The sequence below is a fragment of the Neofelis nebulosa genome, chromosome 3, assembly GCF_028018385.1.
Source record: "Neofelis nebulosa isolate mNeoNeb1 chromosome 3, mNeoNeb1.pri, whole genome shotgun sequence".
NCBI classification, from domain to species: domain Eukaryota; kingdom Metazoa; phylum Chordata; class Mammalia; order Carnivora; family Felidae; genus Neofelis; species Neofelis nebulosa.
In genome coordinates, this window is record NC_080784.1 from 110,989,873 (window position 1) to 111,008,127 (window position 18,255).

General features: G+C 39.5%; 1 protein-coding gene and 1 pseudogene across 1 annotated transcript in view; both read left to right on the top strand.

The window, feature by feature from the left end:
• The first annotated feature begins 305 nt into the window (after positions 1 to 305).
• On the top strand, positions 306 to 657 carry LOC131507168 (large ribosomal subunit protein P1-like; annotated as a pseudogene).
• Positions 658 to 2,462: 1,805 nt separating this feature from the next.
• Positions 2,463 to 18,255, top strand: part of ARSJ (arylsulfatase family member J) — a 90,664-nt gene continuing 74,871 nt past the window's right edge. Inside the window, exon 1 of the mRNA XM_058721533.1 lies at positions 2,463 to 4,215. Coding sequence (XP_058577516.1) covers positions 3,818 to 4,215 — 398 coding nt within the window. The 5' untranslated portion in view covers positions 2,463 to 3,817. The remainder of the gene's footprint in view (positions 4,216 to 18,255) is intronic.

Below are 18,255 nucleotides of genomic sequence, written 5' to 3' on the forward strand. Positions count from 1 at the left end.
GCATGCCTTGTGTAAAGATTAGAATTCTCCAACTCTGGCAGCTGTGTTCTTTCTGTGCTGTGTGGCTGGAAAAGACCTTAATGCCTACTTGTGGGAAGATTATCTTTTGAAAAACATGGATTTTGAAGTCAGACAGATTTGCAAGTCTAAATTTCCTGTAAAAGGGGGATAGACAGCTTTTCCTCAGCTGCTGCTAACGTGCTCCATTCTTCTAAGGAAGCTACGGCCAGAATAGGGTGAGGCCCTCACTTCACCCTGTGACTAGCACAGCGCCTGGCAGCACCCACTCAGCACCCACCTGCACCATGGCCTCGGTCTGGGAGCTTGCCTGCTTCTACTCAGCCCTCATCCTGCACAATGATGAGGTGACGGGTCACGGAGGATAAGATCAATGCCCTCATTAAAGCAGCAGTTGTAAATGTTGAACCTTTCTGGCTGGGCTTGTTTGCAAAGGCTTTGGCCAATGTCAACATCAGGAGTCTCACCTGCAGTGTATGGGCTGGTGGACCTGGCCCAGCAGCTGGCGCTCCACCAGCAGGAGGCTCAGGCTGAGGAGAAGAAAGTGGAAGCAAAGAAAGAAGAATCCGAGGAATCTGATGATGACATGGGCTTTTTGACTAAACTTCTTCTGTAATCTGCTCAATAAAAAGCTGAACTCTTAAAACCAAAGCGGGTGTGGATAACAAAATAACAGCTCCCTCAGTTTACAGGTCACATCCCTGTACCACCCCACCCACTAACACACCCAGTCTAAGTCAGATTTCTTTGTTTTAAAATTTCTTCTAATTTTGTTCCTTTTCTTCAGAATATTTCAGAATAAACTCCAAACCTTTGGAGTTTGGGGATGATCTGTTGATCTCTTTCCATCAATGTAAACTCCACAAGAACAGACACTGTGCCTGATTTAGCTGACCATTACTTTCCCAGCTTCTAGCATTGGCCCAGCTCCTCAGATATTTGTTCCGTGGAAGAATACCTCATAAAATTGGTGGATAAGGAGAAGAGATAAAGCATATAAAGCATTATATAAATACTATACAGCATATGTGTGTATATTTATGTATACACATATATATAATCATTATATACAGCACGTGGTAGGTATTCCATGACTGTTAACATCATCATCATATTATTATTTACTCTTTCTTTTGCTTGAAACCTGAACTGAAAAGGACCCTCTTTTGGGGCATCTGGATGGCTCAGTTTGTTAAGTTTCCAACTTCGGCTCAGGTCATGATCTCACAGCTCATGAGTTTAATCCCCACATCAGGTTCTGTGCTGACAACTCAGAGCCTGGAGCCTGCTTCAGATTCTATGTCTCCCTCTCTCTCTGCTGCTCCCCTGCTCACACTCTCTCTCTCAAAAATAAGTAGACATTATTAAAAAAAAAAGGACCCTGTTTCTTGCATAGTAACATGGATACTTCTTGTTCTATGTCACTGACCACTCCAACTAAAAGTGGCTAACCCATCTAAAATGTCTGCTGGCGTTCAAGCATCTCGTTAGACCCACGAAGCTGGAAGCCTTACCTTAGTGCTTTCCAATGTCCCAATATTCCGTTCACTCATTACATATTTGGAGATTTAACTTACCGAATTGCTAAGATCATATTTCTTACAGGTTTCTAACACTGCTCATCTCTCCACAGACTAATCAGAATGGTCTCAGGAAAGAAAATAGACTAGCAGAAGGCTACACGTTAGTAAAATTAACTGTACGGAGCACACTGCAAGTTTCAAAGGTGCTAAGTTTCCATTTACAAATGTTTTGCCTAGAAACTAAATAGGAACTTTAGCAATAGGAAAGAATTAAAAATAAATTGGCTAAGTGAAACCTAGATTTATGCTCAGGCATTTGGGAGAATCTGACTTTTCATGTGTCAGCCCATAGTAGGTATTCAAGAAAGAACCGTTGAATAAATTTGGAGAAAGAAAAACATGTCTCAGTGGCTCTTGGCATCTGTTGCCTTCTCTCTGAATACATACCCTAAATCCTTTTCCTGACTGAGCAGAGCTTTAAAACCCCATAATTCTAGTACAAGCATGCATATCTTCCCCGTCAGCACAAGCTTTTACAATACTTTCACTCCACATAGTTTTTAAAAAGTGATGAAGTTCCCTGAATTATTAGATGGGAAACTGTGGTTTCTTTACTGCAGGAGTACAGACTGGGCTCTCCGTTCTTGAGGGTGAAATGTGTAACTCCTCTTCCGCCACACATTCTTGGCTGGAGACGCCCTGTGGGTAAGTTTGGGAAGAGGTAAGAATAAGGGGGCAATTTCAATATCTTCACGTGGGGAGAAGCTAATGAGGAAGTCAGGCTGGAAAGGCCAGCAACAGGGAAAGGAAATTCAATTTAAAAACTTGTAGTAGAGGCTGCTGGAAAAAAAAAAAAAAAAAAAAAGAGGCGGGGATAAAAGGAGTAGGAAAAATGGGGAGGAGGGGGGCCAGAAGGGAGTAGTAAAGGAAAACTGGAAGAGTAGAAGAAAGGGTATGCTACGCAGTTTGTTGTTTCTCCTGCTCTCCCTCTCTCACTCCCTCCTGAAGCTAGAAAAAGTTTGCAAGCGCAGCCTTCGGGATGGGGGAGAGAGCTCTTCATTTACAGACCAACAACAAGAAGCGCCCGCTTCCCCCCTCCGGATCCGCGCCGCCGCGGATTTTCCCCTCTCCGGATGATGGAGGGCAGCCGGCGAAACCCAGAGAAGCGTTAGCCCTGGCGGATCCCGGATCCTGGATCCCGCAGGGATCGAGGAGGAGCGCGCAGCTTTCTCTCTCTCCCGCAAAGCCTCCCCTCCCTCCTCCTCCCGGAAGGGAAAAAGGAGAGCCCGAACCTCTAAACCAACCTTACCCCACCCCCTCTTCCTGGAGGAGCTAAAGCAGAAAGTACCGTTCTGTGATTCACTGGACAAAAAAGAGGGAGGAGGCAGCCACGAAATCCCAGTGCCAAAACTAAGTAAGTTAGCTGACACAACGCACCCATCTTGCAGCGCCTCGGCCGGGTGCACCCACTCCGCGGAGACCAAGTGGGCTCGAAGTGGAGTGGCCACCGGGGCAGGAACCCGCTTCGCTCCCTCCGCGCTCCAGAGGCCCGGAGGACTTGGTGCCCGAAGTTCCTGCAGAAAAAGGGTGGTGAGCCGTGGAAAGAGATCAGGAAACTGGGCTTTTATTCCCCCTTACTTCGCCGCCTAGTGTCGGGGAGACTGGCAAACGCCTTGGAGAGGACCGGGAGAAATAGAGAGCCCTGGAAAAGTGGAGAAAGTGGTCAGGAAGTCGGTCCACTTCAGGCAGCCGTTTATCTGTCAGGGTAAGAGCGCGGTGCGGCTGCTCAACCCTCCCCCTCCCCCCCCCTCCCCCCCCCTCCCCCCAGTGCCTTCCAGGTGAGGGGACCGCCGGACCGCCGATCCCCCGACCTGCGTGCGCGCGCGGCTGCCAGAACCTCGCTCCTCAACGTCAAGGGCGCTCTGGCCACAAAAGGTCCCTACCCAAGGTGATTCCTTGCTAGACTTTTTGTCCCGAGAACTTTCGGGTGGAAGCCTTCACTTTTTTTGTGTGTGGAAGCTACTCAGGGGAGCGAGGAGGAGGAGAGAGTCAAATCCGACGGAAAAGAGCAACTCCTTGTTTGTCCGACGTCCCATCACTTGTGGAAGGTTGAAGTTGTTGGATGTGGTGACAGCCGAGAGGAGCGCAGGACTTCTTTCCAGGTGGGGACCGTCCACCGCCTGTGCGATCTACCCCTCTCCCGCGTGCATGTGTGCGTCGGCGGCCGCACCGTGTGCGTGGTTCTGCGAGTGGAGTCTCAGCCGGGACCCAAGTGAATGGCCCCCAGGGGGTGTGCGGGGCCCCCGCCTCCGCCGACTCCGCCGGCCTGGGTTTGGCCCGGAAAGATGCTAGCCATGGGGGCGCTGGCAGCTTTCTGGGTCCTCAGCCTCCTCACCTACGGTTACCTGTCCTGGGGCCAGGGCTTGGAGGAGGAGGAGGAAGGGGCCTTGAGAGCTCAGTCTGGAGAGAGGCCAGAGCCCAGCACATCTGCCACCTCCCAACCCCATCTCATTTTCATCCTAGCGGATGATCAGGGATTTAGAGATGTGGGTTACCATGGCTCGGAGATAAAGACTCCTACTCTTGACAAGCTTGCTGCCGAAGGAGTTAAACTGGAGAACTACTATGTCCAGCCTATTTGCACACCGTCCAGGAGTCAGTTTATTACTGGAAAGTAAGTGTTACTGCTTCATGTATTTATGCCTTGCAGAAATCTTAAGCATTTAACTAAGACCCCGCTCCTAATTTAAAGAGTAACAGAAAATATGGGGAACGAGAGAATGAATGAATGAAATGTGGTATTGATTTATGTTAGTATTAAAATGGATTCCCTGTTAGTGATCTTGAACAGCTTGTCACTAGTCTAGGCTCATTACTCTGCTTACTCTCAGAGCCTGCTGTGAAGTGCCCTCCAGGTTTTTAAACAAGATCAGGACATTTTGAAGTCTCACCTACCAACCAGATGTCTCCAGAAGGGGTCTCCTTTTCCAAATCCATTTTGACTTTTGAGCATGCTCAGATTTGTTTCACGTATCACAACAGAATTCCCAGTCACCATCACTGATAAGAGAGACAGACTAAAACGTTTCTGCAACTCTTGATTTGTTCTTAAATCTAGAATTGAATAATCAAAGCCACAGGTCCTCATGGCCAGAAAAGAGGTCAAGGAAATAGATGGAAGGCGATATAAAATCAGTGTACAAATGACTCTTTTTGGGTCTTTGGTAATTTTGTCTTACTGGATCACTAAAGATGGTCATGTGCAATTACCAAGGCCGTTCTCAAAATGCAGGGAAATTCAATGATAAATGTTCAACAGGAGTCAAATTTCATCTGAAGTTTTCTGCTGCTCTCACAGGTCTGGGAATTTTCTGGTTAACTCTAAGAAAAATCAAGTTATTTGGATGCTTAAGTAAAGCGTTTTTAATATTGTCGCTTTGCTAACCAGGTAAACCTTCTACTTAAGGTGTTCACTCATTTCCATATTTTCATTCTATCCTACTAGAATATAGGTTATTGCTATTGATTTGGATGGCCAAAGTCAGCGTGTGGAACAGAGATAGACTAGGAGGTCTGGAGGTCAAGCTACCACTGGACAAAGATAGTGGGGAATCCTTAGTGGTTCAGTATGTGTGTCCTGTGATTTCAGTCTCAGGGAACCCTGCTTCAGTGAAGTTGTTGTTGGAATTGAATCCTATAAAAGTAGCCAGTATCCGTTGGAAACATAAAGACTGTTTTGTAAGAATCTCTGTCTTGCAGAGACTTTTGCTTACAGCATGATTTCCACTGCTTAGCAAACTGTCAGAACTTAGCATCATTGCCAAAAAAAGAAAAGAAAAAATCCTATCCTTTCCTTTCTTGAGAGAGAGAGATTAAAAAAAAAAAGTCTCACTGTACTTCAGAGTAATTTTAAAGGTTAATTGTGGCGTCAGAAAGTCAAGGGCATTTGATATTTATAAAGTAGCAGATTTTGGCTGGAAAATAAGTCCATCTGGTGGCCTGCAGGTCAAGTTCTTCATGTCTAATCCCAACCACTCTTATATTTGGTTTATGAATTAAATGTGTCTTAAAATCTCACTGAACTTCTTCAATTAATTTATAGAATTTAGATTTACTCAGATAGCCAATGGTAGTTGAAAATATGTAAATGAATTATATGAATTTATCTTTCACAATAGAGCATATGCTTTAAGGCTTTTCACCAAATAACAACATTTAGTTCCTAAACATTATCTTGTACTGATAAAATATCTAGGTTTTATCTTTTAATCTTTATGTTTACCCAATAACATGAAACAGAAATGAAACTGGAAATAATTCCTAGCTTTTTTTTCTCTTTTTTAAGTTGAACATGTTACACAATGTTGCATTTGATTCAGGCGTACAACATAGTGATTCCATGACTCTACATTATGCTGCGTTCACTGCTGTGTGGCTAATTGTGTGGCTAATTTATCTCTTTTGTCAAAGGCTGACTCTCTTGTTCTTTCAATGCAATCAAACATCTTATGAAAAGATTTTGTCTCCTATTAAGATTTTCTATTCAGTGCAACAAATTGTGTAAGTGCTTTATAGACAAAAAGTTTAAATAGCTACTGTAATTCTATTTAAATTTTTATTTGAATTAAACAGTTGAAGACATTTTCATTTACAGTTCTCTTTTTAGACTGGAACTTTCCTGTAAATGAATGAGATGTAAGAAAGAAAGTAGTTCTAGAAGCCCAGCTATGGGCCTAATGTGAATAGTGCAGTGCCCAGGGAATATGGTCATTTGTCCTCTTCAGGAGCACATGGCTGTACTCTCTGGATCTTCTAAAGTACAACAAAAAACAAAACAAAAACAAAAAGCAATAAAAATCTAAATGGACTGAATTATTTTAAGAAAAAATGGGTTATGTAAAATATAAGAGGATTCAAATATCTTTGCATTTATAAAGAAAGTTAAAATGATTGAAACTGAGACTACTTTTAATATTATTAACAAACCTACTCGCGTCAAAATGTAAAAATCTATTCCCTTATTCTACACAAGTCTGTAACAAATTCCTTTAATCATTTATATTATACTCGTCTGGCAATGTTGAATATCATTCAGACTGTCAGTGAGCACTAGCTGTGTGCGGATCCCTGTATTGAAGATCTGTGGAACAAGTAGGAAGTGGACCTCAATCTTTGGATAGTGGTCTTCAAATTTAAATCAACAAAAATAATCACTCAAAATGCTAGATAAAATGGAGATTTCCAGGCACAACCAGCAATTCTACTTCAGTATGTAGGGGGTTAAGCCCAGAAATCAATAGTGATTTAACAAACACCTCAGGTTATTGTGATGTTAACACTATTAATACAAATTAAGTGTTCCAGGAGAATGGATTTTTATCTTGTTTAACCTTTATAACACTATGAGATAGTTGCTGTTATTATCTTCTTTTTATATAGTTATGGCAAAAGATTTCAAGAGAGATAGTAACGCAGGGGTTCTGTACATGGGGCTTTGAGAAAACAGCCTTGTATGTGTTCGAAGTTGGCCTCATGATACAAAGGTTGGTTGAGAAAGTAGCTGCCTACATTTGATTTATTTCAAAGTAATTTTCCCAACTTTTGTTTTGTTTTTCACAGTTTTACACATAGACATGGATAAATGACATCATTTCTTCTTAGAATATAGTGACGTCTTTAGAAAAGGAAAAGTTTTGCAAAATTTAGACATGCATTTTATGTAGACTTTAAAGTAGGAAAAATTGGCCATCTGAACCGAATTTATGTCTTTAGCAATAATTTTGTTTTTTTATTATTTTGTTATTCATTTTTCTACTTGAAATACCAAGATGATCAGTTTTATAAATGCAAAGGTAACTCGAATGTGTATTTGTAATAGGATATTGATAAATTTATTTCATTTTAAAACAAGCCTTCCCTCTTGCGGAGGGTAATCACTCTCCTGACTTCTAACACCTCAGGTTAATTGTTGCCTATGTTTAACTGTATCTTAATGGAATTATAGACAATGTACTCTTTCATGTCTGGCTTCTTTCTCTTTACCTTGTGACTGTAAAACATTTCTGTGTTGTTGCCTGTAGACATAATTCATTCATCTTCATTACTGAACAGTGTTCTTTTGTATAAATATACTACAATTTATTCATCCAGTTTACTGTTGACAGACATTAGGGTGGTTTCGTGTTGAGCCGTTATGAATAGTGTTTTCATAAACATATCTGTAGGTGTTTGCTGGTGAACACATGTATACATTTCTCTTGAATATCTATGCAGTTGTAGGATTGCTGGGTTATGGGAATGTGTGTATTCGTTTTCTATCAATACTGCCCAACAGTTTCCCAAAGTGATTCCACCAGTTTATACTCTTAGCAATACATACTCTCAACAATGTATGGAGAGTTCTATTTGCTTCACATCTTTGTCAACATTTGATACTGTCTTTTTTTGTTTTAGTTATTCTGATTGTTATGCACTGGTATAACAGTATGGATTAAATTTGCATTTCTCTGTTGGCTAATGAAGTTGAGCATCTTTTTGTATTTTTATGGACTACTTGAATATTCCCTTTTAAGAAGTGTCTATTTAGTCTTTTCCTATTTTCTCATTAGGTGATTGCTTTTCTTTGTAGTAGTTATTAATATATTTGTTTCTTTGTCAGATATTTGGTTTTTGTTTTGTTTTGTTTTGTTTTGTTTTCCGATGCAAACACATGAGGGTTTATTTGCAAGTTCGAGCTTGGGCCCAAGTATACCCGACACAGTGGAGCAGGGACTTGGACGACTTTGTCAGATATTTGTACTGCAGATGTCTTCTTCCACTCTGTGGCTTGCTTTTTCACTCTTAATAGTGTCTTTTGACAAGCAGAAGGTTTTAATTTTATTGTAGTCTAATTAGTAATCTTTTTCTTTTTATGTCCTATTTAAGGTATCTTTGACTAAATCAAGATCACGACAATGCTCTTTTTTTCCTAAAAGTTTTATTGTCCTATTTTTATATTTAGATCTATAATTATTTGAAATTAAATTTCTGTTATGGTATACGTCAAGATTCAAGATTATTTTTTTCCATGTGTACCTCCATTTGGCCCACACTATTTGTTGAAAATCACTTTTATATAAATCAGATAAATGTAGACATTGGGTCTTATTTCTGGACTCTATTCTGTTCCATTAGTCTCTTTGTCTATCCTTTGCCAATACTACATTCTTAACTACTGTAGCTTTATAATATTGATATCTGGAATTAAGTTCTCCTACTTGTTCTCCTTCAAAATTGCCTTAGTCCTTCTTTACCAGTTCATTCATTGTAATATGAAAGAAGGGAAAATATGGGTGTACAGATGCAAATAGCATGGAAGATTTGGTTTTGGAATATGAAGTAGTTCTTTTCTGAATTATTCTACTTTCTAAATGAAATAACAAATGAGGTCGTTAGCTAAGAATAAAGATCTGGAGGTTTAAAGACAGAAATAGAAATATTCTTCCAGGAGAATGAGAAAGTAAATTAAGTAGAGAAATGCTGTACAAATATGGGGCACTCAGCTGAGCTCACTTGAGATTTGAGGTCATAACTTTAAACAGAAACTAGTTATCGTCTGTTTTTCTCGTGCCATGGCTAGGTGCTGGTGTGCAGAAGAATCGCCATTGAAGAGGTAGATTTAACTAGATTTGGAGCTTTGCTAAATGAATAGAGTGGGATCATGGACTCTAAACTTGGCAAGGAAAAGGCGAAGAGTAGGAGGGAATTATGTTCTCTAGAAAAGTGCCAGGGTCGATGAATTGGCTATCTGGCTGGGGTCAAGTGAGACACTCTTATAAAGTTGAAAAGCAAGATAGATAATGGTAGTTGGAGAAGTGTATGCTTGGGATCAATGTTGTGTGAGTAGCACAGTTTGGGGAAATGACAGGGGGATGGATACTAAGGTGAGATTGAAGAAAAAATGTTTGGAAATGAGGAAGGCAAGGTGTTAGAAGGGCAAGGTATTGGATGGATCACTTCAGTGGATATTGAAACCATTAACAACAATGAGAGAAGTAATATTCAACAGGACAGTGAACCAAGTGCTGGAATCATTTATGACTGAGAGGTAAGGGGCAGGGCCTGGAACTGGGTAAAGAAGTCAGACAGGGAAGATAGTGAGTCTATAATCTGTTGCCTTGGTTTTCAAAGGAGTTGAGCTTTTAAAAGGAGACAAGAGCCAAAATTGCCTGGAAGTGTCAGTGAGGAGCTAAGAGGACACCAGCCCCTGTTTCAGGCTCTGTGATAATTGGGGTATGGGTAAAAGAACAGCTCCAAGTTGAGAGGATGTCAGGGATACCCAGAAATCAACTAAAGCAAGAAGGTGGAGAGAATGTCCAGGAAAGAGGGGAGGTCATATTGAATTTTGCTAATGGCATACTTTCAGTAACAGAAGGCTTCTTGGCTAGGGTTAGAGAGGAGAGGAGAGGGATTGATTGAATCAGAGTAGAGGATGTACAGAGATACATGGAGATTCAAACCCAAGTGAAGAATGATACATTGAGAAGACTGGAGTTATAGTGAAAACACAGATGGTGCTGAAAAGCACGTTGGGTTTTTTTCCCCAGAAGATCTCCTAGGAAATTAGTGTTCAGTTTTAATTATAGCCTCATCCTGGAGAGTGACTGAGTGGGGGACTCCTGGCCCTTCATTGCCAACTACTGCAGCCATAATCAGGCACATAGTCAGGAGCCCTGGGGGCCTCATTTGGTCCAGGAAGATAGGATCCATGTAGACCTCCTCTGTAGACTGCAATGGGCAGTGGAAGCAGGGGAGCATGTCTGTTGGGAGTTTATAGCGTATTATTTGTAGATATGAAATTATCAATTAATGGGGCTCCTGGGTGGCTCAGTCGGTTGAGTGTCCGACTTGATTTTGGCTCAGGTCATAATCTCTCATGGTGCGTGGGTTCAAGCCCTATGTCAGGCTTACAGTACAGAGCAGGCTTAGGATTCTCTCTCTTCCTCTCTCTCTGCCCCTCCCCTGCTCGCATGCATGCTCTCTCTCAAAATAAATAAATTAAAAAAAATTTTTTTTTAACGTTTATTTATTTTTGAGACAGAGAGAGACAGAGCATGAACGGGGGAGGGTCAGAGAGAGGGAGACACAGAATCTGAAACAGGCTCCAGGCTCTGAGCTGTCAGCACAGAGCCTGATGCGGGGCTGGAACTCACGGACCACGAGATCATGACCTGAGCCGAAATTGGCCGCTTAACCGACTGAGCCACCCAGGCGCCCCAAAATAAATAAATTTTAAAAAATCAATTATCAATTAACAATTGTTCTGGTGTTGAAAACCTTGAAAAAGTAATTGAACTCTTTCAGCCACTCTCATAGGAGAAATATTCAAGGAAGCTAAGGGGAGTAGGGTTCAATTATTCCATTTCATAGGCATGCGGGTACACATTTTCCCTCTACTTGTATTGTAAACATAACATCAAGAGTCATGCATGCTTTCTCTCCCATCTACTTCTTTTATCCAAAGCCTAGTTTTAAGTAGGGTTCTACACAGAGTACACAATAAATATCAGTTACTAAGAGTTCACTTATTACATGCATAAATATTTAGTTAATGCATAAACATTTAGAGAAATGTTTATGGTTAAAAGTTTAGAAGAAACAATTTTTTTCCAAGGCTCACTTGGGCTTTGGCAAATGAATGTAACAACAAATGGAGAGGGTGGCTTTAAAACCTCACATATCCATTTCAAAAAGAACAGCTCAATAGAGGAGACAATTCAACAAATAGCTCCCTCTTCCTATTTGATCATATGGGTTTTTCTGACAATAGAATCATGGTCTAGTAAGCTATTGGCACACTCTTGTAGTCCAAGTCCCTAATTTTAAATGAGGCTTTTAAAAAAGAGCCCCTTTGAAATGAATCTCTATTCAGGTGATCCTGGTGAGTTTCCTGAATGGCTGCTCTGAAAGGTGGAAATTTATCCAGGTGTAGAGAATTGAGAACATTTTGTTTCATCCAGATGACCTCTTTGAGGGAGATCAAAGGTGGGAGAAGCAAAAGACATAGAGCCCCTGCTTGTAACGTGAGCTCAGTATGAAAGCCTCTTTTATTTCAAAGCTTGATTTCATTCATATTTTTCCTATAGCAATATTCCAGAATTAATTTCACTCTGATCTTTTTCCGTATTTCACCTTGATATAATTATTGTGTGTTGCAGTGTCGTCCTATCATTGTAGATAGTAAATATTCCCAGTAGTGTTACTTTATTGAGACATGCATTCCCGTGTGCTCCATTGCAAAAAAAGACTTTTTACCTCATTTACTTCCTCTCTCTTCTAATTCACCCAGCATATTTGCTTTACTCAAACATGACTCTCATTACATCACCAGCCTCAGCAAACACGCTTCCTGCCTCACCACTGACTACCAAAGAATAAGAAGAGAAATTAAGTCTTACTGACAACCTTATCATGCTAGTCATTTTTCAAACATCCTGTCATTTGATCTTCATGGCTACCCTGAAGGTAAAATATTTTTATTGAAAAATATTTATGAAATATTTAACAAATGTCTTCCTTTCATGGATGATATATGAAAGTTTTAGAGAAATTACCTAAATTGATCATGATCACACAGCCACTAAGTGGTAGGGCCTGTATGTGAACCTATACTTGTGTGGTTTCAACAAGACCCTTGCTGTTTTCATCACATCATTTTGCACTATATGAAAATTGTAAGCACCTCAGTCAAGTCTTTAAAAAAGTGTTTAGCCTTATTTTCCTCTCTCAACCTTCACACTCAACCCCAGCAAAGAGAATGATTCAGTTTCTTGAGCACGTTACATAGTTCACTTTCTTCTTTCTTTTGCACATACTGTTTTCACTTCTTGGAATTCATACCCTATCTCTCTTTGCCCAAATGTCAGCCACTCAGAGTCACCTAAAATACCACCTTTCCTGTGCAGTTTTCCATGATTCCTTAGCCAGAAATAACTTATTCCAGTGATTACCTTTCATAATTCTTTCTATTACTGTCTCATTATGCATGATTTCCCCCTTGTTCAGAGCTGTCACTGAACCTCGTACCTCCCTTGCCAGTCAGTCCCCAGAACAGATCCTGATTTATAATCTCTGTAAATCTCACAGTGCTTTGTACTAATAGACAATAAGCATATGTGTGAAAAATGAATGAGTTAATACATGAATTAATGAATAAATGATTATTTGCTTCTGCAATGTGATAGAGAAGAAATAACATAGAATTTATAGTGAGGAAATATGAATTACAGTGCTGATTCAATGAACAAGTTCCTGACTGTGACCTTTAATAAGTAGTTTAATCTTTCTGAGACTCCATGGTTACATCTGTAATATAGGAATAATGATATTATTTATATTACTAATCTCAAAGGTTATTCCATTGATCAAATGAGGTAACATGTAAAAACATTTTGAAAACTTTTAAGTTTATATAGTTTTTAAGTAAAAAGTCTTTTAAATTTGGAGCTACCTCTCCATAATTTTTAATTATGTACAAACTTTAAAAGAACAATTTGGCCTTTTTAAATTTTTTTTTTTCAACGTTTTTTATTTATTTTTGGGACAGAGAGAGACAGAGCATGAACGGGGGAGGGGCAGAGAGAGAGGGAGACACAGAATCGGAAACAGGCTCCAGGCTCCGAGCCATCAGCCCAGAGCCTGACGCGGGGCTCGAACTCATGGACCGCGAGATCGTGACCTGGCTGAAGTCGGACGCTCAACCGACTGCGCCACCCAGGCGCCCCAATTTGGCCTTTTTAAAAGTTTTCTGCAGAAGAGTCGTATCTCTTTTCCAATTTCTATCTAGCAGTGCAGAGTTAAAATTAAATACCATATGCTTTAAACTTTATACATTTTATCCACCAACATTTTTCACATAATATTATTACTTATGAGATGTTCGGGAAGGTGACTAGGGGTATATTTTTTTTAAAGCTTCTGCTCTTGGAGATTTTGTGTGTTGTTATCATCATGCTTGGCAGAATCTGATGGAATACTGCTAAGCTCATGACAACTGAAAGCAGATGCATATTTAAACAATAAGTTAAGACTACAACACTAAATGAGAAGTAATGGACATAGAGAAATGGAAAGATTACTTCAAATTCCTTCAGTCAACAATAACTTTTTTATTGAATATCATCAACATATCTCATTCAGTTTTGAATGCCAGTTCACCCTTGGGACTACCACTCAGTAGGTATGCAGTGGTTTTGAATTAAGACATTGCTCTTGGCTTCGCAGGAATTGGAATTTTATATGCTCTATGGCCACTATTTCAGTCACCTCCGAAATGATTATATTGCCTGCAGCATCTGACTCTAACACTAGGACGTGAGTGAAATTTCAACACAGTTGAAATCATACCACTCCCCTGCTTACAGTCCTTTAGAAGCTGCCATTATCTGTAGACTAAAGCCCAATTCCTAAGCATTCTATATAAGGACTTTTAAAATATGGCATCTGATATGGTTCTGGTGCAATCTGCCAACACATTCCCATTTATACCTTCTTTGGGTTATCACTGCCAAGGTACTTACACTTACCCACAAGGGCTATGCCCCAAATCCTCCTTTTTCCATCTAAGCATGGAATATTCTTCACTCTCCTCTGGGAAAATGCTACTGCGTCTTTCCAGACCCTCTGCTACCTTCATCTCCTCTCCAATCCTTCTCCGATCATTTCTTTACCCCACACCAGGCAGAATCAAGTGCATTCTTCTGTTTCTGCAACCTTTCCTATTTTTATAATAAATTCCAATTATTTTATTTACCTGTTTCCTTCAAATTCCAAAATGTACAACAGCACACTAAACTGTACACTTCTTACCACATAGTCTATTTTTTAAAAATACATACCCTAGTGATTAAAAGCAAGGATCCTGTAAGACATCAGCCATGTAACTTAAGCTATATGTGCCTCAGTTTTCTCATGGGAAAATAGTCATCATAATTATAATACCTACTCAAAGGGTTTATTGTGAGGCTTAAGTAGGATTGTGTAGGTAGAACACATAGAATAGAGTCTGCCACATAGAAACCCATGTATATGTGTTCTATATATTTATATATATAAACCTTGATTATCTCGGTTATCACCTTCATGCTGGACAACTTTAAGCTATCCAACAGATAATTAATGTTGATAATCAGACTTTCAATAAATATTCATTCAATAATTGTACTGAATCAAGTGAAAAGCTCTTAATGAGAAATATCAAAAAATATGGTAAGTGTATATGAGTCACATACTTGAGTTTATTCTGAATTTTAGGAGCTTCCATATTTTTCATTGATTAGTACAATGACTTAAAATTTTAAAGGAATTTGTTTTGTTTTTAAAGTTTATTTATTTATTTTGAGAGGGAGAGAGTGAGAGAGCAAGAGAGTGCACACACACGTATGAGCAGGGGAGGGGCAGAGAGAGAGGGAGAGAGAGAAAATCCCAAGCAGGCTCCATTCTGTCAGCGCAGAGCCCCATGCAGGGCTTGAACCCACAAACCATGAGATCATGACCTGAGACAAAGTCGGTCGCTTAACCTACTAAACCACCCAGGTGCCCTAAAGGAATATTTTGATTTAAAAATTGTCAACATCTGGAGGCGCCTGGGTGGCTCAGTCAGTTAAGCATCTGACTCTCGATTTCGGCCTAGGTCATGATCTCACGGTTCATGGGATCAAGCCCCACGTTGAGCTCTGTGCAGCCCAGAGTCTGCTCGGGAATCTTTCCCTCTGTCTCTGCTCCTCCCTCCCTCCCTCTCTCTCTCTCCTTCTCTCTCTCTCTCAAAATAAAGAAATAAACATTTAAAAAAATTGTCAACATCCATATCACCATTGCTGATCAACTGAGATTTGATACTACATTTAATAGAATTAGGTAGACATAAATATTCAGATTGTTAACAACCTTTAACAATTGTTCAAGTATAACTTTAAACTTTATTATATTCAGAGAGAGCAGCCATGTTAAGTGGAAGTTATTTGAGAAGCAGTTTGCTATGTGGAAAGAACAGTAGGCATAGGGTTGAAGACCTGGGTCTAAATACTAGTTCCCACTTACAGTAAAACTTTAGATAGGTTACTGCATGCCTCCGAGTTTCCTCATCAAATGAGCATAATAAGAGCTAACAGACCATTAATTTCTGGTTTGGTTATCAAATTAAATGAGACCTTGTTGGTGAAAGAGCATAAAGTATTGCCTGACATATAATAGATGCTTCATGCATTCTAGTTTTAGGTTTAGCTGAATTCTACAGGGCATTTATTTTGAACAGAAAAGAAAAAATCTTTCCAAATTCTCAACCACTCTTTTTAAATTTTTTCCAAAGTGGGGACGTGTAGAGCCTTACCACAAATTATATGACAATACTCAGGAACCCTTTGGGTTTACCTTGTGTAGGCTTTATAAACCTTTTCTTGGGTATGTGATATGGCAGCAACACAGTGATAGAATTCTTAGAATGCAGATGGATATCACACATAATGTTTTTTCAGCTCCTTCATTTTATGACAATGAATGAGACTCTTTTCTCCACTGACCAAATGGAATCAATAATAGTGCATCTCTATCATAACACCAACACTGATCTACCAACCTCCCGGGCCTAGTAGGGAGACAAGCCAGAAAATAATCACTAGGTCATTGCCCCCTTGCTGAGGAGATATACTGATGTGCTTTCTCAATACTTGGTTGGTGTCAGGCTTGATTGGAGAGGGTAAGGTAATCAGACCTGGGTAAGAAGGAGGCTGAGGAAACTGACTGGACGCTATGGGAGTACTGGATTGTTCCATGCACAGTGTCCAAAAAGGCTTTGAGAGCATGATTTGGCAGCATTCAGTGTCCAGTAAGGTCCAGCGAACAGGTAGGCATAGCAGCAGGAACATGAGTGGCGACCAACACTTGATTAAATTTATCACCACAAATTGAAAATAGGCACTCAAAAACGCACAGCGATCTTCTTAACTCCCTCTAGTATGTGTTCCAGTCTTTAGGACTACCATTTCAAAATTTCCCATCTCCTCAAATTGCCAATATCCTCTCATCAGCTCATTACCTTACTTAAAAATTCCATTGAGACAACAGAAGCAATAATGAATACTCTAAACCATAATATTAATGTATACTATAAATTATCTATAATTTTAATTTATTACAAATTTATAAAAAGACTTGCCATAATCTTGGATCAGAAGACCTCAAGAATTTTTAAATTGTTTTATCATACTTTAAAAAATTATCTTTGGGGTTGAATGTTATAAGATTAAAGACTGTGTTATATTTTTTGAACATACCAGGTTCTTGCACAGAATAAGTATGTATCATAAAAGTATATGAGCTGAGTGTATCAGGCTCATCAAATTAAAGTTTTTTTTTTTTTGGTTTAGATAATTTTTAACACATTTTAAATATAAGCTCAGATACTTGAAATCAGTTTTGGTTTTTACTTTCTTTTTATTTGTTTGTTTTTTTGGCTTTCGTTCTAGTTTGGTTGCATTTGCAATGCTCTGAAGTCTAATTTAATCATAAATTTTTCTAAGAGATTAGTTGAAGATAAAATCTTGGGAGTAGAGAAGTAACATTTACTTGGCATTTAACAAGTGTTAAGAAGTATATATATGTGTGTGTGTGTGTGTGTGTGTGTGTATGGGTGTGTGTGTGTGTGTGTGTGTTTATTTACTTTGAGAGAGAGAGAGAGAGAGAGCGCTGAGGAGGGGCAGAGGGAAAAGGAGAGAGAGAATCTCAAGCAGGTTCTACTCAGCACAAAGCCTGAAATAGGACTCAGTCCCATGAATTTGAAATCATGACCTGAGCCAAGATCCAGAGTCTAACACTTAACCAATTGAGCCACCCAGGAGCCCCAGGAAATATATATTATTCTCTAATATATATTCTCTAATCTGTTTATGTATGTATCTCTCTTTGTCCCAATATGTATATAGGCCTCATCACTCCAGGGTAAATATTATTAATCACATTTTATATATGAAGAAATCAAGCTCACAGAAATGAAATATCTTGGCCAAGACCCCATACATAGTAGGTGATGAGACTAGAATTCCAACCTTAACACTATGAGTGCTCCACCACATTGCTCAGATGGTTGACAGGGTAGGTTTAGTATAGCTGCACAGCTTATCTTTAGAGTAGAAATCAGTAAATATCTTATTGAAGTAAAGCCGTAACAGACTAAAATAGACATAGCAATTCTAAAAGGCAGAAATTCATTTTCAAATTGGCTTACTCACACAATTTCAGGAAAATTGAAGGAAGTTCTTGTTATCCATTTGTGTCATATCTAAATTAAGGATGACACTATTAGTTTACCTTTCAAAATTTGTACTACTTAAATTATTAGTCAAACTACATTTTCTCATATTGAGGTGAAACGAAGAAGTTAAAAGGCCCTGAGGTATTTAAAATATAATCCCAGCTCTATTTTTTTAAGCGTACTTATTTATTTTGAGGGGTGGATGTGAGGGGCAGAGAGAAGACAGAGAGAATCCCAAGCAAGCTCCACATTGTCAGCACAGAGCCCGACACGGGGCTCGAACCCACAAACCGTGAGATAATGACCTGAGCCGAAATCAAGAGTCTGATGCTTAACCATCTGATTCCAGCTCTATTTTTGTTACTGTGTTTTGAAGTAATAGTTATTTAGTCCCTATAAAATGTTTTGTTTAATTTGACTTTGGAAAGT